This window comes from Vicugna pacos, chromosome 1 (genome assembly GCF_048564905.1).
Source record: "Vicugna pacos chromosome 1, VicPac4, whole genome shotgun sequence".
NCBI classification, from domain to species: domain Eukaryota; kingdom Metazoa; phylum Chordata; class Mammalia; order Artiodactyla; family Camelidae; genus Vicugna; species Vicugna pacos.
This window is the reverse complement of record NC_132987.1, coordinates 66900297-66926638: the sequence shown is the minus strand read 5'-3', so window position 1 is coordinate 66926638 and position 26342 is coordinate 66900297. Positions and strand designations below refer to the sequence as shown.

At 35.7% G+C, this 26342-nt stretch overlaps 1 protein-coding gene across 4 annotated transcripts in view; it reads right to left on the bottom strand.

The window, feature by feature from the left end:
* POLQ (DNA polymerase theta) overlaps positions 1-26342 on the bottom strand; it is a 94624-nt gene that overhangs the window by 25624 nt on the left and 42658 nt on the right. For 3 of the 4 annotated variants that reach the window (XR_012074154.1, XM_072964227.1, XM_072964211.1), the window contains 8 exons: positions 19167-22279; positions 16628-16771; positions 11611-11807; positions 10176-10416; positions 8140-8333; positions 4300-4437; positions 2909-3083; positions 349-475 (listed from right to left, as the gene is read on the bottom strand). Coding sequence is in view for 2 of the 4 variants with exons in the window: in XM_072964227.1 (XP_072820328.1) it covers positions 349-475; positions 2909-3083; positions 4300-4437; positions 8140-8333; positions 10176-10416; positions 11611-11807; positions 16628-16771; positions 19167-22279 (4329 nt within the window). In the remaining 2 variants the exon portion in view is untranslated. Of the gene's footprint in view, positions 1-2; positions 241-348; positions 476-2908; positions 3084-4299; positions 4438-8139; positions 8334-10175; positions 10417-11610; positions 11808-16627; positions 16772-19166; positions 22280-26342 lie in introns of all 4 variants that reach the window. The other variant, XR_012074156.1, reaches the window with a different exon arrangement.

Genomic DNA, 26342 nt, shown 5'->3' with positions numbered 1-26342 from the left:
ACCTAATATAAATGATCTGTGCTTTTTTTCCTTTTGTGAGCATATGGGGATGGAAGGAAGGGGGATGTTCCAGACACTGTAAACTTGTCCCTTCAGTATTTGAGTGTCGAGTGAAACAAGAATTCTATGCTGATTGATTTAATTAGTGGCCAGGTTTTCAGCTTTTTACCATCAACTAGCTTCTTTATAGACAAACTCAGGATTTGAAATGGGTAGTTCCCAGAAAAGAAATGTGTATGCCTGGAACAGAAAATTAAACAAATTCCATTATTTTGTCCAACAGGCTATTTTTGAGCCACTCATACTCCCAGAAGTATATAAACACAAATGAAGAGAAATAGAGCCTACCTGCTTGTAGGAAGTAGGCCTTTGCCTAGGGCTTGGGAAGGTGGGCTTTCCTCTACTAGTGTTGGCATTCTGATCTCAAAATCTCTTGGTACATTCTGAATATTTGGTTCTATAAAGGTTATTCGTCCTAAAAGCAAGCAGAATAAAGACAGAAAAATAGGGGGGACAGGATAAGGGTAATCTGACATTTATTTTAACAGTAATACCATTTCTAAATTATCCTAAAAATGTTAAACTGAAATAAATTTAAATTTAAATGAAATATTTTCATTATGTTCATGTGTCTAACAATAATAAAGTAAGTACAAGACCAATCCCACTGTAAGTAAGTATATGAATAAGCTAAACTACTATGTTTCATATTTACCTAGCTCTATAGAAAACAATCCCATGATAATAAGTAATATGATAAATTGTACTGTTTCTATGCTAAAATGAGTGCCAAGAAGTTAGCACTATAAAATGCTAACTGCTATACTAGTGAATAAAGACAAATCAAATGGATCCTAGAAGAAATGACTGTCAGAGCCTTTAAAAGTCAGGAACGTACAAGATAGAGAGAGGAGGATCTGAAGCAGAAGAGCAACTGAGTGCTGAAGAGAGACCAGTGAGGCCAGAGGAGTTAGCTAATGCAGCAGATGGAGTAGCAGTGAGAGACAGTGACTGGAACATCATCTTCTAGATATCACCTGGCCAGTTTTCCTCCTCCTCATCATCACTCATCAAGAAAATCAATGATAGTACTCACATGGCTAGAAACCAGAATCAGGTGGCTAATGAATTTTCTAGGAAACAGAAAGCTATTTATTTTAATGCTCATGGTCTTTATTTTCCCCCCAATATTTTACATTTTACTTATTTACTTATGGGATGAATTTTTCTAAAATACATAAGCAGTATTCAAAAAGTCCGGGTAACTGACTCTTTACTGCAATTTTTATAGTAGATATATAAAGACACAGAATCCTGTTTTATGATACTCTTCATTGTAACAGGCTCTCCACTAGCTAGTGTATATAATTTCATCTTCTTTTGATGAATCGGACATTTTAAGAACCTCTGATAGTTTTTCTGAATAAACTCCTGAAAACTATGTCTTCGTTATTTAGATTTTAGCAAAAATTAGTGCTCAATTAATGGTAGATACTAATATACTTATAGCATTAAATGGCCTGTTCAATTTTACAAAGCTAACAAGTAGCAGAGGTAAGAATCCAAGTCTCTTTGTGCCTCAACACACTGTCTTCTTTTCTATAATAATATTTAATATTCAGGTCTATTGTTTGGATTAAGGAGGTACCATTGGGAAACTAATTAGATGTTAAAACTAAAGAATATGAATGTGGCTTCACAGAGACAAATTCTAATAATGAAATGGCTTTACTATGCTTAGGTAAGTTTGTATTTTTAAAATATTCTTTAAATGCAGGTATAGTATGATGAAAACCAATCAGGAAAACAAAAAAGAACTGATGACTTTCCGCTTTATAAGCAACAAATAAATGTGTAAGAGCTGTGAGAGCTCTAGGTTGATTTTTTTTTCACCAACAAGGATTTATTTTAAATAAGTTTACAGTATTAGCATATGTTTCAAAATGAAACAAATATCAGCAAGGCAAGAAATTGGCAAGAAGCACCAAGTGGTTAACTAAATAGGGAAGAAGGGAAAATTGTTTAGAATAGAGACTAAGCAAGCAGATAGAAAAGCAGCTCCTCATGGTGCCCCCATCCTCAATAGCAGCAACAACTGATAATGTACCATACATTATTCTAAACACTTTACAAGTATTAATCTATTTAATCATCGAGATGACCCAGTGAGGTAGGACTATTATTATCTTGTTTTATACATGAGGAAACTTAGGCACGGAGAGGTTAAGTACCTTGTCTGAAGATTCACAGCACCAGGATGCAAACCTTGTAAAACTCTAATATCAAAGTCCACATTCGATACCACCAAACTAAAATGCCTCCCCTATGAAGGAGTTAATACTGCCCTTTCTTCTAACTGCACATTGCATTTGGCAAATATTTAGAGCTTTGTACTACCTAGAGAAAGCATGCTTTTTTTCTTCACAAGACTACATGCACACTTATCCCAAGAGGACCATGAGACACCCAAAGGACTCTATAGCTTTCTTTTCTGATTGAGTAAAATAAGACACTCCCTTATTATACATATGCCCCCACAGGCCTACTTATATTCAACTTGGGGAGAATCTTAAGAGATTTAGGTGAGGGGTTGGGAATGAAATTAGGTAAGATCACTGACTCAAATAAATATTTAATTCCTAGGTATACTCTCATTCAATCTCAAACATCCAAGTTGCTCCACATGGTACTTGAAAGCAGGAACTATATCCCACTACATTTCATCTCTGTATCTAGGTAACATCCATCCACCTATGCTTTGGATGTAGTATGTGTTTTATAAATGTTTATAGGACTTCATGGAACCCAATGATCAACACTTGAATTCCTTGGTCATTATAAGCAAATACTACTTATGAAGTTTTTTCTGCACAATTGGATATCATCCATATTTAAGATTTCTCATTACCTGTAGCAGTGTGTGATTGTGATACAGGATAGATTCTTTCCATTCCAAGAAAAGGATTCAGACGCTTTTCCCGCTGCAGGGGAAAGACTACTTTGGTAATAGCATTAGTGATTCTTCTCCACTCTAATATCAAGCCTGGTAAAGGATGTATTGCCTTTAATTTATTTAAAACATCCTGCCAAAAAAAATATACTAAGATCAGATTCTTATCCAAATTCCACAGCAAACCAGAATCTCTTTTAAGTAAATAACATAGTCTCAAAATTTAATGTGATTAACTCCTGTATCTGCAACTCAAAGTTACTATTTGGGTTTTTTGGAAATCACCATAATGACAAACTTATAATAACTACATATTATAAAATGTCAACATGTTAATGTTGAATTACATCAATTTAGATCTATCTTTTTAGAAAATCAGTGAGATCTCAACTTAGCGAAGTAGCTGCTTCTCCACACCCTACCCAAGAGTTTACATCACTTCTTTTTTTATTTTTCTCCTCCATTGTTCATGTGATGGGAAGTTTCCCAGCCCTTATTTTTTTTCTTCTTTTTTGCTCCAATACTTTCATGGTTTCTGTATCAAGGAAACCAGAAGACATTTATTTTTAAAACTTTAAATTTTCCATGCTATTGACTTTCAGTGAGCCATTAAGGAATTAAAACTTGTGAGGTATGAAGGCTACTGCCATCAAATAAAACATTTTGCTACAGGATGAAGCTGTGGAAACTTTCCCAAGGCAGGGAAGTCATAGTTAATAATATTACGATCAAAATTCTACAGAATGGCAACTTGGACAGCTCTCTCCATGGCTGTACTTTCTACCCTTATTTTCCATTAACAATTCATTCAATAGAAATGTAAAATTAAGCCCTTTTTCTCCTATGTCACATGCATACAGTTTCCATGGACTGTGATTAGCAATTTTACTTTGAAATTAACAGATTAGATTCTTCAAACAAATTCATGGAAAATTTACTATTTTGCTCTGGAACTGAAAAAAACAAAATTTTATTTGTATTGACTTAAAAAAAAAATTCTTCCACATCTTTGTTCAGGTTCATGTAACCACACAAATTATATTATACTAGAAGCCCAAGAGTAGTGGATGTCAATAACTAAGTAATGTCTATAGGTCTGAATTTACAAACCTTTGTACTGTCTTAATGATAGGAAGGAAACAACTGCTAACTCAGATTATGATCCAGATTTTCCATGCTGGAATGTCTCCACAGTTTTTGTGGGCAGCTGAACCACAAACCAATTTGTTTTTATCTGGGTACGTTCAAATGGTGAGCTATGTTGGATCTTGATTTCATCATCATTCTTTCAATTCACCAAAATGCCAAAAGTAGTTCAGATTCTGCCCTGTGACTGCCCCAAAGAGCACCTTACTAGTGCTGAACTGTTTTCCCAGCCTTTGCTTGTGTCCATTGTCAATCCCTCTTCTGGTAGAACCCAAAGTTTTCTTGCTGCCTTGGTTTTTTCTCTCTCCACTTGGTGGCAACTTCAATTCCAAAAACAAAACCTGTAAGAAATTAATGCCTCTTGAGTCAAGAAACAAATCACAAGTATTATCATTCAGAAAACATTTTAAAAAGTTACTTGGAAAAAAAGAACCCTATACTGCTCAATACAGGTTGGAAGAATTTTTTTTGGACAATCTGAAATTACCACATTTAATAAATAATGGCAATGAAGTCTTGTATGTCAAGTAGGCTATCCGTATTTAGTCAATATCAGATTTAGTCAGTATCACATTAATATTAACACCAGGCCTTTAAACAGTCAAGAACACAAGAATGTATACTTTGTGTTGAACAACTGACAAATAAGCTACTGGCAATGCTATTGGCATTGAGACTTTAGGTTGCTCTGAGGATTTTAAGCTCACCTAAATACCCCCTTGATGTGGTAACCAATGTGGCTGTTCAATCATTTAAGCCCCATAGGATCAGCATGGGCGCCTTCATGGCTATTGTGTGATCATAAAAATCAGAGAACATTAAGGTAGGAAGGGGCCCAAAGAGTCATCTAATTCCATTACCACAAGACTGGACTCTGAGAGTCCCTGGGCACAAAGTCAGGAGAAGGTGGCTGATCTAATGTAGCAATACTAAAAGCTGGAGAGGGTTCAGTAAGCATCCACTGAAGAAACAAGGCTTACATGGAACAGGGATCCAGGGTCTGGGGCAGAGGGAAGATCCCATGAATACCAAAAACTCGCTAGTTCATATTAGAGGGGTTGCAACTTAGGCAACTCAGAACGCTGTCTACTATCTCTACTCATTCCTTTCCATACTTTGAGTAAGCTTTAATGAACCTTGGATTATTTTCCCTGTAATAGTTCTAAAAATTGAAACCCTTTGGAAAAGAATTTTTTCTACAAGATGGGACGGGGGTAGAAGTAAAGACATACCTGTGTTTCCCTACAACAGTAGTAATGATAGAAACAAAGATCTGGTTCTAGTTTTAAGCAGTGGGAATAACTGGGGTCTCAGGCATGAAAAGTAGTGAGTCTCACTATGGATGTGAATAAGTAATTTGTCCAAAGATTGTGTTATATAGATATGAATATATGCATGCATAGGGATTGGAGTTATAGTTAGCAAATAAAATTATAGGATGCCCAGTCAAATTTAAATTGCATGAGGCATACTTACACTAGAATATTGTCCATTGTTTATCTGAAATTCAAATGTAACTGAGTGTCCTGTATTTTATTAGGCAACTCTAATGAGATATCAAAGAGATCATGAATGAATGACAGCACAGAAGAGAGAAAAAAATTACTGAATAGGAAAAATAAGACATTAATAAAGTAACAATAAATCAACAACCCCAGGAAGGAAGACCTAGCATGATTAAGACAATTTAAAGATCTCGAGTCATATATTTAAAAGTTCTTTATCTTAAACTTCCATTTTTGGTGAATCATTCAGAATTAATAATGAAAACTTCACATAAATAAAATGTAAGTTACCTCTCCAGGTCTCAATTAACACATCTGTGAATGAGGGGATTGAACTAGTTGGGAGCAAGAGACACTAATATTTATTGAGCACTTACTATTTGCTTGCCATTATGCTAGGTGCTTTAACATGTAATCCTTATAACAACTCTATGATAAACCTCCAAAGTTTGGACAGTTGGAGAAACTTGCTCAAAGTTGTATGCCCAGAAAGTAGTAGAATTAAGAATTAGAACGCAGAATCTTCTAACTCTAAAGCCCTTTTTCTTCCCACTAACCTGTGCGTCCTTCTATACCAAGGATCAGCAAACTTTTTTTCTATAAAGGGTCAGATCATAAATATTTTTAGCTTTGCAGGTTTTACTGCCTGTCACACCTTTTCAACTGTGCCATTATAGAATGAAAACAGCCACAGGCAATAAGTACATGAACACCTGTAGCTGTGTTCCAATAAAACTTTATTTACAAAAACAAGTGACAGGTCAGATCTGGCCCTCAAGTCAGTTTGCTGATACCTCCTCTAGACCAGTGCTATCCAAAAGAACTTTCTGCAAGAATAAAACTGTTCTATATTTGTATTGTCCAGTATAGCAGCCACTAGCCACGTGTGGCTAGTTGACATCTTGAAATGTGGTTAGGAAATTTAACTGATGTATTTTATTTAATTTTAGTTAATTTAAACTTAAATAGCTGCAAGTGGCTAGTGGCTCCTTTACTGAAAACTGCAGCTCTAGATGATTAAGAACATCTTGCCCAGTTCAAAGATTCAACTTAAAATTACCAAGGATAAAATAGTCGTTGTGTGAAACTGTTAGATTACTTTTAGTATAACTTCCATTTTAACATGAAAACCTAAGAACAAGCCAATAGTATCAAAGGACTTTTATTCTAGGCTGGACCATGGCCTAGGCCTAAGGCTCACATGCCTTAGCACCCATCTGAATTACACGGGTACTCATTCCTGCCTTTGCCCTATGTCTACTTGTGCTGAAATCCAGAGATTCTATTATTTTTGATAAGTTTCCCATGCAATTTTATGTGCATCCAGCTAAGCACTGGCTTAGGGACTTCTGGACTAAAGAAATCAAAAGAAAATATTTTAAAACACTCCCCAAACACCACTAAATTTAATACAAATATACCATGTCATTAGGAGAAAGTATACCACAAAGTTCTTCATTTAAAAAAAAAAAAACATTTAACTCTGGCTTAAAAGAGAGACATTTTATGCCCTTTATATAATATTTACTGAGCTCTTACCATGAGGCACTTTTCTAATTGTTTTACATGTATTGTTCATTCCTCACAACTCCATGAGGTATTTCTAACACGGGGTATTTTACTGATGAAGAAATTGAGATATAAAGAGTTGATGTAGTGGCCTAAGGTCATGGAGTTAGTTAATAAATACAGGAGGTAGCATGTAAACCCAAGAAGTCTGATTTTAAAGTCTGTAATATTTAACAATATGCTATAATACTCAATCACATCTAGAAAATAGAACTTCAAAGCTATCAAGTGTAAGCACCCACCCTGAATCTGTAACTCCTCTAAAACAACCCAACCACCCTTTATGGAGTATGGGGAGAGGAGTAAACAGAACATCAACCTTTAAAACTAAAAACAAGAGCAAACTATGTCAAAATTCATGTAAGGCAATAAAAATATTAAGTTTTTAAAAGCAAACAGACACAAAAATCTTTTTTTTTTACTAATATCTAAAAAAATACCTCATTTTGTATTCTAAAAAAAGATTTTGCAATGAGGAACGGGTGAGAGTTCATGAAATGACTAACTTCATGGAGAAACATCTATACTGTTATACAACTACCACGACGGCTCTTGTTCATACAACAAATATTTACTGAGTGCCTCTCCTGGTCCAGGCAAATCTCCTTATGAAGCATACATTCTAGAAGCCTTCTTTATTACTTCCCTATTCATAAATAAAGGTATAAACTTACAAAGGAGATGTTAGAATACTCTATCTTCAAAGTATTCTGGTTAACTGATTGTTTTGTTTTACTGATCTTTAGTGTTTAAGTTAAACACATTTAGGAAATACACACACACACACACACACACACACACACACACAAATCATTTTTAACTCTAAAAATGACTTTTCTAGGGGGTGGGTATTAGTTTAGTGGTAGAATGCATGCTCAGCATGCATGAGGTCCTGAGTTAAATCCCAGTACCACTGTTTTTAAAAAAAAAAAAAAGACTTTTCTCAATTCCCTACTTCCATTATACAACCTCAGCGATGTCATCTGAACTGGTGAAGGAAAAACTATGGCCAGCTAGTTGATAGGCCTGAGTCTCAATTGCATCCAGTTTGGCTTGCATTAAGTGTTTCTGACTTTCACATTCTGCAGTACTAAAGCCAATTCCATTTAGTTCTAGCAAGGCCAAGCAGTACTGGGAGGGCATTTCCACTTTACAGAAAACATCTGGGAAAAAAAAAGAAAGCAAAAATGTTAATTCATCACCTAAGTGACTAGATCAGCATCATTAACCTAAACATACATAGAATTTTTCCAGGAAAATCAGAGATGCTACTAAGCTATCCTTCAAGATCCAGTCTCCTGCACAGAACTCTCAAACCATCAATGAAGGGCATTAAAGTACTTTCTTCATTTCCACTTAAGCACTGGACTACTATCCGTGTCTATGCAGAGAGTAAAATGAGCAATTTTATGAATAGTCTGGATCATAAGAGACTGCATTTCTCCCAAAATGTTTCTGCTTCTACTCTTAGCAAGAACAAGGTAGCCAATCTTGTTAAGCTGACTACAAAAGGTTAATTCCCCAAAATCATTTCCAGTATTCCTGGTCCCACTGTATGCAGGCTTGCACAAAGCCAAATATGAAGGTTTTATATTTCCCAATGTTCTCAGCAAAGAGTAAAGAGTAAGATTCCTGAAGTAAGAATCAGTATTCTTCTATCAGTTCACATTTCTCAAAAGAACAGTCATTCTAAATCAGTTTTCCCAGTATATTTATTAGAATTATTAGTCTCAAAAATACTCTGTAAAAGGGTGGGTTTGAAAGACACTGTATCCTATGAATTTCAGCAATTATATATTATCTTAAGATATTTCTGATGGCTGTTAATATACTAAAGGCTCTGAATAAAACTGAACAAATATTTAAGTTTGTTTTAACCAAAAATCCAAAACCATTGGACCATAAAACTCTTTATTATATATATTTATTAACAACCTGAAAAGTAAGTGTCCATAGAACACACTGTGGGAATCCTAAATCATTAAGAAAAAATCCTAACAAAGATTTCCGCTTCCAGTACTATGATTACTAGGACTACTACTAGGACTCTGGGCAACCCTGACCTGCCCTTCCCAGCTCCATACACACACATTCTTTGAGGTACTGCTGGTCTCAATTACTGGGAGAAATCTCAAAGGACACATGTAACTACCATCTAAAGCAAATAAACAAGTGAGAGCTACTGGCCTCTAATAGTCAGAAGATACTGAGCAGTCACAGCCTGGCTTTCGAAGCCTAGAACCAGAGTAGAAATTCATGGGATGTGGGACCAGAGAAACGCAGAACTAGGGTCAGAATAAGAGCAGTCAGAGCAACACAAAATCAGAGTGAAAGTGAGCCAGCCTGGATCCACAGAGAGTAGGAAGGAACAGGGTTGCAATGGGAATGGAGTCCTACTGCAAAAAGGTTGAGGGGATAACAGATCTTTGAAATAGCAATAGGAGGAGAAGCTGATTCTCAGACTCCTGAACCAAAACTCTCAAGAAAAGCTAATGTAGCCCTTGGATGCACTGTAGTTTAATAACTAGCAAAAGTCAGAGTAAAGAGGCTTCTAGAGGAAGGCTGCCCCCAAGTAAGGCCTGTAGGGCTCCAATGATCAAAACTTGTATGAACTTAAAAAGAGTATGAAAAATACAAGACAGAAAAGACATAAGAATGGGACGCAGCAGAAACAACAAATGACAGATTTAGAGCCCTAAGAATTACAGATATGGTATCATTACTCAGAACAGAGCACAACTATGCACAATTATGAGCAAACTATTTACAAAATCAAACAAGATGAATAGAAACAGACAGAGCCGAATATTGGTGGTTGAGACTGTCTGGACTGCAAAAAGAAAAATATTCACCATCATTCACAGAAAGAACTTTGTTGATCCCCGCATTAGAAAATCAAAAGATAGGGTTTGCATAAAAATCATAAATTATCCACCTATGATAAAGAATAGCTAAATACATAACTGTCTATAACATCATAGAAATGTTAGGAACTGCGTTTTTACCTTGAAGGTTTTCCTTCTTCAACAAAGAACTGAGTTGATTCATAGAGTTGAAGATAAGGATAGACTCTACAGATGCTCTGTATCGCCCAGAATGCTCGGTGCTGACATTCAGCCCCAGGCTTTGAATTCCTTGGCCAGTCTCTATCTCTTCCAGGAGTGGAAGCTCATGAGGAAGAAAACGGGAAATTATGCTGTGAAGAGTTGGTTCCTTGGAATCTGGATCTAGCAACCAGCACGCCACCTGAATGGGATAACAATCAGAAATTCTCTTGATTTTTCAAAAAGACCATTTCTGCACGCTTAAATTAAAAAGGCAAAAAAGAAAGCTCATTTCTAATCTCTCATTTTCACTTAATACTTTTTCAGTGGTCTTTCCAGAAGAGTGGAAGGAAAAGATAATTGTAACAGGACTCATTTTTGATACCAATAAGAGCAATGGCCTTCAAAGAAGGAAAATTTATGTTTCCATTACTCCAATGTTCCTGCTAATCTACTTCAGAAGTAGGCCTGAAACCCAGGTGCCTCTCAACTAACAAAAATTACGTTTCTAAAAATGCAGCTGGACTCTTCTCCACTAAGGCTGATTTTGGTTTATCTACTACCTTAATAAAGATGGGCCCATATAGTTTCAGGTTTAAGTCTTTCAATGCTGCCTTTGAAAATCTTTGCCAAAAGAGCAAAAGAAGCTAAGAAGCTAAAAATCACCCTATTATTGATTATATTGATTATAACAACCAATTAGTATCATATCTAAACTCAAAATTAGTATTCCACACATCTCATGTATCTAGTACCAATGGAAGGAAAAAATGATATCCCTTTGAGGGCTATGATACTGTAAATAAATGTCTTCTGAAAGCACATTGTACTGTTAATTGTTTATTACAATAACACACATTACCCTTTCCTTAATAACTCAGAGTCATCATTATGAAGAGTGCATCATACTTTGCTATTATATAGAAAAGTTCTTAGGGGATAGTAAGAGTTTTTGTCCCTATGCTAAATAGCCTCTAACTACTATCCTTTTTGATCTCTTATACCTATACACTTTTAACTATTTTCCACCTCTAACCTCATGGGTATTTGAAATATCCTATCATATATCTAAATCTGACAGTTCCTTTATTTTTAATTTACTGTAAGATAGGAAATTTAGAACTTATGATCAAAATGAATATCTTTTAAATATCTGAGGAAAGATGTAAACTTTAGTACTTAGATTTTGTGATATCTCTGTTTTTAGCGATACAGAGGCATTTGGTGTATAATACTCTCTTCTGGGTGGGTGAGATTACTGGAAAAGGAGTGACTAAAATACTTAAAGCTGCATTTTTGGAGCTAAATATATACCAAGTCATTTAAAAATTAACCCTAAACATTAAAAATGTATATTTTTTAAGAATGTAAAAAATTTTTAAATAATTCAGGGGACCTTAGGATCTTCATAACTCTGTTCCAGGGAGATGCCACAAGACAGAAGAAGAATTTTATAGCTCTGGATGAAGTCATAAATGATAACAGAACGTTCTTTATCAGACTCCTTTCGAAAGCAAGATTGAAGGTGCCACATTCTGTCTTTCACAGTCAGGCTTGGATCCAGAGAAGGTGCGGCCAAACTGGCAGTAATTTCTGGAAAAAAAAAAAAAAAAAGCCTAAAGGCAAAAAGTATACGCATAATTTGAAGCAGCAATCTCTACTGTCAAGACCAAAAAGACTCAGAAGCCTCAGGATTTAGTTCAGCATGACCTTATCCAGGTCATGTTGCCTATAAAGATGAACTATTTTCTAATCTAAAAATTATGGTTTGGGCTAGGTGATTTATAATGCTCTATTTAATTAGGAGGGAGAAAGTTCTAAATATCAAGATTCCTAAATTTATATTTCTCAGAATGTAGAATTAAAAGACAGAAAAGTTATACTGAAATGAATTTTAAAGAAACTTCTTTTTAAGGGAGATTTAATATGAATGTGTAATGATATATCTAAAATAAAAGAAGTAATAGTTCAAGGAACTACTCACTCTAACATATTTTCCCACAAAACAACTGATAATATTTCATGCTTAACTCAGGAACAGACATTATATGGCACTTAAAAAAAATGTTTCCTTGTTAATTTTGCTCCTGTCTAAAACCAACAATCAGCTAGGTATCCAACAACCATAATCAGATCACAAGGTATTTCCCTAGATCATATCCTTTTAATTCCAAAGATTTCTCCAAAGGCGGTGTGATTCAGTTACTGTAGATGTCTACTTATCACTGCCTCCAAATGACTTCCAGATGCAGTCAATAGGAGGAAAAATGTCTGGAAAGAAACTGCTATGATCCAATCTTCAAAAGTAAATCCTCAAGGTGGCCAGGGAGTCCTTAAAGCTCCACTTTCCTCAGGAAGAAAACAGTATTAATAGCATCATGTGACAAGCAACAGGGAGTAAAGGTGGGAGAGTTGGTAGTGGTACTTCTTAAGATATTGTTTCACAATAATTACTGTAAAAGTCAATGGACTAAATGGCTCCAATCAAAAGACATAGAGCAGCAGATTGGATAGTAATACAAGAGCCTACAATAAGCTGCCTACAAGACACCCACTTTAGGGTGAAGAGAACACATAGATTGAAAGCGAGAGGATGGAAAAGATATTTCATGCAAATGGAAATGACAAGAAAGTGGGAGTAGCAATACTCAGGCAAAATAGACTTTAAAACAAAGGCCATAAAGATAAAGAAGGACAGAATATACTGATAAAAAGAGCAATACAAGAGGATATTACACTTGTTATCATATATGCACCCTATATAGGAGCATCTAAATATATAAAACAAATACTAACAGAAATAAAGGGAGAAATTGATAGGAACATAATAATAGGAGGAGATTTTAACACCACACTAACACCATTGGATAGATCTTCCAGACAGAAAATCAATAAGGCAACAGAGATACTAAATGACATAACAGAACAGCTAGACTTAGCTGATATTTTTAGGATATTACATTCCAAAAAACAGAATATACGTTCTTTTCAAGTGCACACGGAACACTCTCTAGGATAGACAACATACTCAGACACAAATAAGCCTCAAAAAATTTAAGAGGATAGAAACTATCCCAAGCATCTTTTGACCACAATGGCATGAAACTAGAAATCAACCTCAGGAGGGAAGGAAAAAAAAACAAAAAATGAGAAAAAAAATGACTACATGGAGACTAAACAATATGCTACTAAAAAAACCAATAGGTCAACAATGAAATCAAAAAAGAAATTAAAAAATACCTTGAGACAAAAGACAATGAAAATACAACCATACAAAATCTATAAGAAAAGCAGTCCTAAGAGGGAAGTTCATAGTGATAAAGGCCTTCCTCAAAAACAGGAACAATCTCAAGTAAATAATTTAACCTATCACCTAAAAGAGTTAGAAAAAGAAGAGCAAACAAAACCTAAAGCCAGCAGAAGGAAGGAAATAATAAAGATCAGGAAGGAAATAAACAAAATAGAGATTAAAAATAATAGAAAAAATTAATCAAACCAAGAGCTTGCTTTTTAAAAGAGTAAACAAAATTGACAAACCTCTAGCCAGGCTCACCAAGAAAAGAGAAAGAGCACAAATAAAATAGGAAAGAAAAATGGAGAAATTACAACCATTACTACAGAAACACAAAAAAAAGAAAATACTATTAACAACTATATGGAAACAAACTGGACACCCTAAAAGAAATGGACAAGTTTCTGGAAACATACAGAGCATCAAAACTGAATCGAGAAGAAACAGACCACTGACCGCTAGAAATGAAATAGAATCAGCAATTAAAAAACCTCCCTACAAACAAAAGTCCTGGACCAGATGGCTTCCTTGGGAATTCTACCAAACATATAAAGAACTCATACTTATCCTTCTCGAACTCTTTCAGAAGATTGAAAAGGAGGGAATACTGCCAAACTCATTCTGTGAAGCCACCATCTCCCTGATACCAAAACCAGACAAAGACATTACCAAAAAAAGAAAATTACAGGCCAATATCATTGATGAACATAGATGCCAAAATCCTTAACAAAATATTAGCAAATAAAATCCAACAACACATCAAAAAGATCATACACCATGATCAAGTTGGAGTCATCCAGGGACACAAGGATGGTCCAACATATGCAAATCAATCAGTGTGATATACCACATCAACAAAAGAAAGAACAAAAATCATATAATCACCTCAATAGATGCAGAAAAAGCAATTGATAAAATTCAACACCCATTAATGATAAAAACTCTTACAAACTTGGGTACAGAGGGAACATATCTCAACATAATAAAAGCTGTTTATGACAGCCAGCATAATACTCAATGGTGAAAAACTGAAAGCCTTCCCACTAAAATCTGGAACAAGACAAGGATGCCTACTCTCACCACTTCTATTCAATAGAGTCTTGGAAGTCCTAGCCACAGCAATCAGGCAAGAAAAAAATAAAAGGGATCCAAATTGGAAGAGAAGAGGTAAAATTGTCACTATGTGTGGATGACATGATAATATATATATATATATATATATATATATATATATATATATATATATATATATATATATATAAAACCCTAAAAGTTCCACACAAAACTACTAGAGCGGATAAAGAATTTGGCAAGGTAGCACGATACAAGATTAACATACAGAAATCAGCTGCATTTCTTTACACTAACAATGAAATAACAGGAAAAGAAAGTAAAGAAACAATCCCTTTTAAAATCACATCCAAAACAATAAAATACTTAGGAATAAATCTGATCAAGGAGGTGAAAGACTTATACATGGAGAACTACAAAACAGTGATTAAGGAAATTAAAGATGACTTTAAAAAATAGAAAGCTATCCCATGCTCTAGGATTGGAAGAATCAACATTGTTAAAACGGCCATACTGCCCAAGGCAATCTACAGATTTAATGTGATCCCTATCAAATTACCCATAACATTTTTCACAGAACTAGAATAATCCTAAAATGTATATGGAATCATAAAAGACCCAGAATCGCCAAAGCAATACTGAAAAAAAACAAATGAAGCTGGAGGAATAACCCTCCAGACTCCAAACAATACTGCAGAACTACAGTAATTAAAATAGCATGATATTGGCCCAAAAAGACATATGGATCAATAGAACAGAATAGAGAGCCCAAAAATAAACCTATACACTTTAATTAATTAATTAATCTTCAACAAAGGAGGCAAGGATATACAATGCAGAAAAGACAGTCTCTGCAGCAGGTGGTGTTGGGAAAACTGGACAGCCACATGTAATTCAGTGAAGTTAGAACACTCCCTCACACCATACACAAAAGAAAACTAAAAATGGCTTAAAGACTTAAACATAAGACAAGATACTATAAATCACCTAGAAGAAAACATAGGCAAACCATTCTCCAACATAAATCTGAGCAATGTTCTCCTAGGGCAGTCTACCCAGGGAGAATGGCCATCATTAAAACATCCACAAACAATAAATGCTGGAGAGGGTGTGGAGAAAAGGGAATCCTCCTACAGTGTTGGTGGGAATGTAGTTTGGTGTAGCCATTATGGAAAACAGTATAAAGGTTCCTTAAAAAAGTAAAAATAGACTTATCATATGATCCAGCAATCCCACTCCTGGGCACATATCTGGAGGGAACTCTAATTCAAAAAGATACATGCACCCCAATATTCACAGCAGCACAATTTACAATAGCTAAGACATGGAAACAACCTAAATGTCCATCGACAGATGACTGGAAAAAGAAGTTGTGGTTATATATATACAATGGAATACTACTTGGCCATAAAAAAGAATAAAATAATGCCATTTGCTGCAACGTGGATGGACACAGAGGTTGTCATTTTCTAAGTGAAGCCAGAAAGAGAAAGAAAAATATCATATGATATCACTTATATGTGGAAAAAAATAAAAAAGACACAAATGAACCTATTTACAAAGCAGGAACAGACTCACAGACATGGAAAACATGGTTACCAGTCAGGGAATGGAGTGGTGCGAAGGGATAAACTGGGAGCTCAAGATTTGCATATACTAACTACCATGTATAAAATAGATAAACAACAAGTTTAAACTGTATAGCACAGGGAACTATATTCAGTATCATGTAGTAAGCTGTAATGAAAAGAATATGAAAAGGAATATACGTATGTATATGCATGACTGAAACATTATGCTATACACCAGAAACTGATACAATATTGTAAACCGACTATACTTCAATCAAAAAAATAAATTTAAAAAGGACATCACTCCAGTTAATATATGATGTAATGTACATAACAGTCACTATTAAAAATTTTTTTTTTAATTCTAAAAAATAAATTCTAGGCAAATATCAAGGAACTGTTCTCAACAAACAAGTCACTATCCTCATAGCGGTTACATTAAAATTATATAGTGACTTAGCCAAATAGTGATTACTTACCAGAATGCTTCTGTTCCCTCTGCAATGAAAAATAGTAGGCATCTCTTCCACCCCAGCATACTGCCAGTCCAACCACCAAGATGTCATCACAACCTTTAACAGGAAATCCATCATCTCTAATAGGGTTTTCCTGAGGGGAACGAACTACAAAAATCGAAAGTGAAATAGGTAAAAATCTCTAAAAATAAAGCCATTAAACTTAGCCTTAAAATAATGATAAAAATAATTTAAAAAAATATTTGACACACAAGTTTTTCAGATCCCTACAATATGCATTATGTGGATAGTCATTTTTAGGTGTATGTAAGATCCTTCTAGGCTTCCCATCAATTAAGACAACTGTCACTATGAAAAATTTACCAAAGATTTCTTAAAATAGGTCTATAATAATGACTAAAATAGTTTAAAGTTAACTTTTTAAAGTTTCTTAAAAGCTACATTTTGAATTTCTATAACTCAAGCAAAATAAAGATCACCTGCACACCACAAAAATTCTGTAGCAAACTCAGTGATTCTTAACACTAAGAAACTCCCTAAAAACCAAGAGTCTTATTTTTCTGTGAAGAAGTAGGTATGATTTCGTATTTGGAGTCAGTATATTCTCTAAAATAATGCACCTTCAATTTTGCAAAGACATAGGTCAAAAACTATCTTATTTACAATTATATCCCCAATACTTGGAAAACAAACCAGCACATATTTATTAAATTTAAGTGAATGTTTTTATCCCTCTAAACTCTAGCACTGAAAGTACATAAAACTTGTCCTTAACACATGTACTTCCTGATTCCTGATCAGACAAACATTCAGAACTTTAGAACAAATTCATCCAAAGATAGAGATATTTAAGAAGTCTGATCAAATCTTGATTTCCACAACAGGTTATAAAGCCTACTACAGCTATCCCCCCATAACAAAGAATCATTACTGTCATGAAGTTAAGACCAGAATATATGGCATTATTTAACCAAAAGTTTCAATTCTCTGAAAATTTGAGAGTCCTTTGGGAAACTTTGGGATCAACATTTCAATATGATTCATGACTATCAACGCAGGTACAATTCTACTTGAGGTAAGTGTTGGAAAATATATAGCTAATATAGATCGTGAAAAAATATAATGCCTGTTTGCTATGCACTTCTGTGATTATATAAATAAATACGGATATTACAATTTAATAGAAAATAATTCATGAGCAATGATGATTAATAAAAACCATCACGTCTGCCATTTGCAACAGCATGTATAGACCTAGAAGGTATTGTGCTAAGTGAAATAAGTTAGAGATAGACAAACACTGTATGTCATCATTTATATGTGAAACCTAAAAAATAAAATGAATGAATATAACAAAATATAAACAGACTCACGGATATATAGAATAAACTAGTGGTTACCGGTAGGAAGAGGGTTGTGGGGAAAGGCAAGGTATTAAGAGGTACAAACTATTGTGTATAAAATAAATCAACTACAAGGATATACTGTAGAGCACAGAAAAATATGCCCATTATTTTATAACAACATTAAATGTAATATAAACTATAAAAATATTGAATCACTATGTTGTACACATGAAACCAATATTCTAAATAAACTATACTTCAGTTAATTAAATTAAAACCATGTCATACCATAAAGATACCAAAAAATCTGATTCATATTCAAAATATACATCTTTAATTTCACAAACTTACATTCTAATATATATTATCATTATAACATACACATAACACATATATATCTATGAGATTTCTTTTTTAGAGAAATGTTGTGTTCAATGTTAAAGCTTAGCACCCTCTAACACCAGATACGGCCAGGATTTGAAGCAGCAAAGATGTGTAGGGAACCTCCACAGAGACTTCAAAAGTGAAGAGGAGGAAGACAACCATAAGATAGAAAAGCCCTGTGGCATCAGACAGGGCAAAGCCCAGAATGGCATAGGAAAAAGACCTGCTGTTTGAGAGGCAGGTTCCTGGCACACCCAAGCATCAAGCTGTGGAACACTGTTCCAGGGCTGGCCTCTGAACCGGCCATATCAACTATGGTTTTCCCAGCAGCAATAAGCTTGGCTGCTGAGTCAGTGTCCAGGGAGACAACACTGGTATGGGACTCTCAATGAGCTACCTAGAATGAGGAGCTGCTACAGAAAGGCTGTGTAGATGGGATCTCTGGCCTACTTGAAAGGAGGCAGACACAAGCCTGATTAGACCCCATGTTCAATGGTAGATCAGTGCCAGGGGAATGAGTAGTGTTCTAGTAGTCTGCACTTTTTCAGTCTCCCAGCTTGAGCTCTTGGCCTCACTGCTCAGCTCTCCTACCCACATGTCCTGAGGTTCCCCCATCTCTTATACCAGGGGGTTGCTATTATTAATCTAGTTGTGCTGAACAATAAGGCTGTTCTACATGTAAACTCACATAAGAGAAAATTATTAAATTTTGAACAAATTTAATATATTTAATATCCAATGCTGAAAAGTCTTGATCCCATCTCAGTCCACTATTTTACATATAAATGTAGAAATTTATTTTTAATTCTTACCTTGTTTAAACCTTCCACCAATAGTAGTAGTTTTAGAAGATGTCAAATTACTAATCTTTTCACAAGCCAATGAGATGGAAAATCGAGTTTTGCTCTGCCACTCCTTAATGAATGTTTGAAACAGAGTTTGGTCACTTGCTACATCAATTATAGCCAAACTTTCTGAACTGCATGAGGCTGGAGTTAGCTGCAACCCATCCGGTGATAGCTGCAGTGAAAAGCTTGTGTCTCTGATGGGACTGCTGTCTTTTAAACCATTTCTCTCTGGACTTAAATCATGGTTTTTATTATCTGAAGGTGCACAAAATAAGTAACTTTCATCAAGTTGTGAAACACTACTGATTTTCTGGAGCTTCACAGAAGATGTTCCAATACCTGGAAATGCCATCTTAGAAGCAGATGCTGGAATGGGTGTAGGAGGAATGAGTCCATTATCATCAACTATATAGCTTTCTTTACAAGGCAAGAGGGAGGGGATTTCACCATGAATGACATTGTTCTCTAGTGCCCCAATTTTGCCTTTTACTGCAATATTAGGGGAAAATGAAATTCCTTGCACTTGATTTGGCTCCAAATTTGAAATCAACTCTTGTTTATCATTTACAGTTGTATTTTTTCCTTTCAAAAGTGACAAGTCTGTAGTGGTTAATTTTAACTTTTCATTTTCTAGAGGACTGGGAACTTGATCCAAAATCCTTTGCAGTCCTGGACTTAAATCAAATGATGCCCCTGACCATACAAATGAATTCTCTTGTCTCATCCCAGTTAATTTGGATTTTTGAGACCTTTCATCTTTAACTCCTCCAATTACTTCTCTTTGGGGATAATCATTACCTTCAATCACTGGATCACTCAGTTCTAATATTCTAAGAGATACTGTAGTATTATGTTTCTCTTGGACAGGAGACACATCTACATTGTCCAAAGCTTCAACCATCTGAGCAGAATCTATTTCTGAAAATATAATGGACCCACCACTGAAACAAGACAATGGCTGCTGATTATCTTGATTCTCAATCATATTTGATTTTTTAATTGGGCCCTCTGGTTGGAAACACAGAGAATCACTGAAATGGACTGAAGCTATTTCCAAAGGAAGTTCTTTTGCTCGTACATCAGGTGGTTGTTCTTTTATGAGGTCGTCTTCACTGAAACTGTCAAACAGTAAACTATCACTCAAATTCAAACTTGTTTCAGGAACTGGCAGACATTCTACTTCTATACCGGTAGGAGTTCTCTTTTGAGGAAACAGGGGTATAACTGGTTTCATAGCTTCTTGTGTTTGATAACCTTGAAGAAAACTATTTAATTGGGAGTCAGTAACAGAAAGTTCATTGCCTTTAAAACATGGGCCATTTTCCCCCACTAGTGTAGGAGAATACAAAGTTGGGCTTTCTGGAGTCAGGTTGTCAACCCCACGTGAATCAGTGCCTTGTTTCACAGCATCTACAGTCTTAAGTTTCAAATGATCTGTATTTGTCATTCCAGAAGAACATCGTTCACGAGGAAAAGTAATGTGAATCTCATTCTGACAAGAGCTCACTGAGCTCTGTTTGTCTAGGCTCTTCTGCATCATCCCTGTTGCCAGGTTTGTGTCCTTCACTCTTTCTTGCTTGGCATTTTCAGTTGCCACCTGTTGAATTATTTTCTCTGACTGAGTATCAAGGTACAAACTATCTTCAAAATCACAGAGATCTAAGCCTAGGTCAGAAACATGATCATTTTTAGCTTTGACTGCTGCATAAGCATCTGTCTTTTCTTGTACCCTAGGGGTATTTAGAATATTCTCAGGCTGGCCTCCTGACTTACCACATGCTCTACTTGGTAGATGTACTCCACTGGGAATCTCAGTGATGCTTGTATTATCTTCTGACACCTGAAGATTATTTGATTTATTTTCTTCAGCATTAAACTTTACACTTTCACGTCTGACAATAACAGTTGAGTCTCTATTCATGTAACTACAGTCTGTCTCACAGGGCATTTGTATTGCTGTTATTTTTTTCAGTTTGGTATAAGTGTTTGCCTGTTTATCAAACTGCTTTTCCAGGCAGTTACCTGGATGGCTGTCATAGTGTTTCACACAAACATTGTGGTTTTTTGACTCATTTTGTATCCATGCTTTATTTATTTTTTCTGACTCAATTGCTAATTCTCTTCCATTTTCACTAACCACCTTAGCGTCTTGACAAATTACTTTTTTACTCTGGGATCCTGCGATAAAATGTTCAACTAGAATATCATTAGCTATTGTTTCGTTCCTTAAACAACTTTGTTCCGTTTGTGATAGGAATAATGTTTTGTTGTATTTTCCCTCAGCACAGAAAGATACATTTTTAGCAAATGGCTCTGGACTTCTAAATTCCATATTCTCAATTAAAGTAAATGAGTCTTCACAATGAACAGGATTAGACATAGCTCGTTCTTGTAAATTGATCCTGTGTATCCTAGTGTCTTTGATAGGGCTATTGTCTCTGGATAGTTTTAGATGCTTATTATTATGTTTCCAAGATTGAGAGGTTGTATTCATCTTTTCTGAACTGAAATTCAAAGCTTCTTTTTTTGTTTTCTCAGATGAGAGAGTCTGAACAACTTTCTTAGAGCTTGTTTTCCCCTCACGCAGAGAGGTTCCTAGATTCTTTTTATTTATATTCAGAGAAGCCTGTTTTCTTGTTCTGGTAATGCAATGTAACTGATGTTCTTGATTTCCAACCTGAAACTTGTGAGAAAAGAAATTTGTACCCTCTGTACTTTTATCTAAATCGTGCACTGTATTTGGTGAATCATTCACAGAAGAATCGCTGAATACTGTGTTACTTTTTCTTTTTGCTGTTACTCTTTTATAAGAACTCTCAATTTGGGGTATAAATTTGTGTTCTTTTACTTCTGACTTACTGCTGATCAATGAGTGTGTATCAGAATTCGAAAGGGAATATGGATTCCACTGCACTCCCATTTCAATTAAGTCCTGCTGCAGAATCATTCTGGCTTCTTCCACTATAAGGGCTGCTACTTCCCTTTCACTTAAGCCTTTTCTGCCAGTCACCCAAATAGTTCGCATATTCCGACGTTCTTCAGCAGCTTCCTCTTCCTCATCCACTGCCTTTCGGGTACTATACAAGGGATAGGAAAAGAAGTAAATTAATGCATTGATACATTCATTAATACAACACATTTTTATTAAGCATCAACCTGAGCTTTTCTAGGAACTGAGGAAGTAGCATTGAATAAGAGGGAAGTATATCTACCCTCATAGAGCTTTCCTTCAAGTTGGGGGAATCAGAAAATAAACAAATGTTAAAACACATTCTGTGTAGTGGATAAGAGTTGTGGGAGAAAAAAAAAAAAAGAAAATGAAGCACCAGAAAGGGATGGGTGGTTCTTCAATTTCTAAATAGCATCATTAGGGAAGGCCTCATTAAGACAGTCTTTAAATGCAAACCTGGAGTTTATTGATTGACAGAATTTGAAACAGAGTTCAGAATAACTACAGGAGGTACAAAATGAAGACAGAAAGTTCAGAATTGAGAGATCCAGAGAAGAAGAATCCCAATTTTTTCATATAAATTCTGCCCAAATATCTGGCTGTCAAAATTATGCAAGTGTGGGCAGACTCCAAGCAGCCAAATGAAAGTCTAAACAACTGAACAGAGGTTTGAGCTATTGCCCACAGCAGGCAGACAAAGTTGAGAGTGTGAGCTCAGTCAAGCTAACTGATGAAATATCAGTGCTCTTCACAGTAATATAGTCTACACTCTAAAAGGTAAAACACACATGTAACTGAAATATCATAAAGAGAGGATAAACAGGATGAGGCATTAAAATTATGGAAGAAATAATAGCCAAGAATCTTCTGTTTCTAACCAACATAGAGTAATATGGACCAATTTAGCCTCTCACCTAAAACAATTAAAAAATTGAGACTAGGTCATAAAAGACATTGCAGCTTCCATTTTGCTCTCTCTTGGGTCACTCACTCTGGGGGAAGTCAACCATCATGTTATAAGGATATAAAGCCGTTCTACAGAAAAGCTCATGTGGAGAACTAAGCACCAACTTGCCAGCTTCTATGAGTCATCTTAAAAGCAGACCTAAGTCAACCCTTCAGATGGCTGAAGTCCTTACAACTTAACTACAGCCTCATGAGAGAGCTCAAACCAGACCAGAACCATCAGGAAAGGTACTCCCAAATTCATGACTTGCAGAAATTTTGAATTTATATGTATTTACTAGTTGCTTTTAAGACATTAAGTTCTTAAGTAATTTGTTCCATAGCAACTAATTACAGCCTAACAAAAATGCCTAGTAAAACCATCAAACTTCAAGATATGGATAATAAATCTCAGGGCCTACATATGTAGAAAGGCAAAAGAATCACAGTCCCATCAGAGTTCTCAAAAACAGTATACAAAGCAAAAAAAAAATTTTTTTCAAAAAACTCCATAAAAGAAAGCATAGACTAAGGATTTATATCAAGCCAAGAGGTGCTTCAAATATTAAGGTTATAGGAAAAGAGTTTTAAACATACAAGACCTTGGAGAATTCTATACTAGATAAGCCCTCCTCAAGGGATCTACCAGAGGATAAGTTTCATCCACTCGAGAGAGGAAGGAACACTTCAGCATACGGCTTCCTAGGTCTTCATGTGAAAATAAACAGATCTCAGAAATTAAGGATTTTAAAAACAATAAAGAATTCAGGAAAAAAGGACTATTATCAGGCAAAAGAAGTAACCACTATAGTAAAGATAATAAATTAGTCATAAAGATTCCAAGACGGTTTCAAAGGCAAAGATCAGCCTGAAGTACATTCTTGAGCTGTCTTGTAGGATCCAAACTCCCTTGAGAACTAATCCACCAGACTAACTGGAGTCTAAGGAATGATAATGCTGAGCTTTGCTGACCCTCTGACTTCACTCAACTAGGTGCCTGGATTCTGTCAACCTAGAGTGAACTTTGCCTCATTTTAATGCTAAAATCTCCACCCCAAGAGAGGGGACCACCTTCACGTTTGAGCATGCTGTAGCACTGTGCAAGGGCATTTCAAACTCCACCTCTATATGGAAGATCACAATCACCCTTTCATGAATATGCATGCACCCTTAGCTTAAAACTACCCTGATCATGCTGTGCAGGGAGACAGTGCCATAAGGGCTATCTCCCTGTCTCATCTGTCATAACCAATAAATGCTTATGCTTTGATCAAAAGTATTCAGCTTGTTCATTGGCTATGCACCCCAAGCAATGGAACTACTGAGTCCAGTAACACCAGGTGCATTGTAAAACACCCCACAATCCCTAACCCTGTGGCACATCCCCTGAGGTATTAGTTTGGCTCTGAGAAACCCAAAGGTATGGCTAAAAGAAATGGGATCCTTTATATCCAAAGAGTTGAGTTTGCCACCTTCCAGTACACCTGCTTATTTTATGTTTAAGAACTGCAGTCCTGGCAGGTAGGGTATATAGCTCAGTGGTAGAGCACATGCTTAACATACACAAGGTCTTGGGTTCAATCCCCAGTACCTCCATTAAAATAAATTTAAAAATACACCCCCCCCAAAACAAAACAAAACAAAGAACTACAGTCCTGGAAGCTACAGATGCTGAGCAAATCAGTGAAGTTTTACTAAACATAACCTAGAATTACAGCGGCCATTATGATCAATGTTCCAAATAGATAAGGTCATTTAAAAGGTACACTTAAAAGCAAGAAACCTCCCAAAGCAAACACAATGGAATATCTATTTTAATTAGTATGCAGAAGACTTCAAAAGTTTTCAAAACTCCAAAAGTCTTCATTGAAAAACTCATTACAAAAAGTTGATGAAAAGTTAAAGATATAAAAGGTGCCTGAAACAAAAGTACTGATGTGACTCCTACTGCTTTCTTCTTTCCTTTTTCACCTGAGTACTCGTTTTACTACTGCCCTGTCTGAACTGCCTTTCTACTCTGAAGAGACTATTAGACAGTTGCTGTTTAAAATAAAACTACCTGATTGTAGTAACTTATGGAGAAAGAGAATATGAAAACGAATATATGTATGTTCCTATATGACTGAAGTATTGCACTGTACACCAGAAACTGACACAACATTGTAAACTGACTACACTTCAATAAAAATATGTTTATAAATCAATTAATTAAATAAAACAAAACAAGATAAAACAATACCTGAAGATGCAGATGAAACTCTTCCACTACAGGAAAAGAATTTCTTAAACCTCAAAAGTGAAAGAGCAGAAAACTAACAAGATGGCTACTGAGTTGTTCAGGCCTGTACTTCTAGCTAAACTGATCTTATGACTAACACGCCCCCCACCTTGTGCGTTTTTTTCTTAGAATTACTTATTCTTTTATCCTAGAGGTCATGAAAGAAGGTCATGGACTGAACCTCAAGAAAATGGGCAGATCCTCCTAAATTCCTCCATAACAAGACCAAGTTCTTATCAAGATGAAAAAAATGTAGCGTCTGCTCACACCTTGATTGTTATCTCCCTCCTGTTTCCATTTTTCTGTAAAACCCCAGGACCCTTACTCCAAGGTAGGCTCGCAGTCTTTAAGGTATTAGCCTGTTATGACTCCTTTTGTCTGGCAAAGCAATAAAGCTGTTCTTTTCTAATACTCCCTAAACTCAGCCTCCAACTCTCAATTCAGCTATCAGGGTACAGAGGCTGGTTTTTCAGCAATGACAGGAGCCCCAAAAGTTTTAAGAGTTTTAGTGTTGTTACTGCCTATGACCCTAGAATACTAAATCTTTATCAGCTTGTACATGTTTGAACTGGGGAAGTCAAAAAATGGATGCAGGAAGCAAGATGGCAATACCCTGAGGATGATACCAGAGAGGGCTCAAAAAATAGCAACTGATTTTTCACAAATCATTATAAAAAGGCAGAAAACAGAATGCGAAGCCATAGACCTGACTGAACTTGACTACTGCTGAGCATTCTGAAAGGATCATGGAGCTGTTACTGGATGGAGGGATCCCTAAATTAGGAAGCTCACCAAAGTGTGGGTTCTTGCTGCTGGCTGTGAAAGAATTCACACAGCAGAGGTTGAGGGATGAAATGGAAGGGGAAATGGAAGGAAAGTGCTCCAGCAGAGAGAAGGGAAGAAAAGAGCTCGAGCAGGGAGCTGTCAGCCAAGATGGGTGGTAGAGACAGCTCTGGCTGGGTCAGGC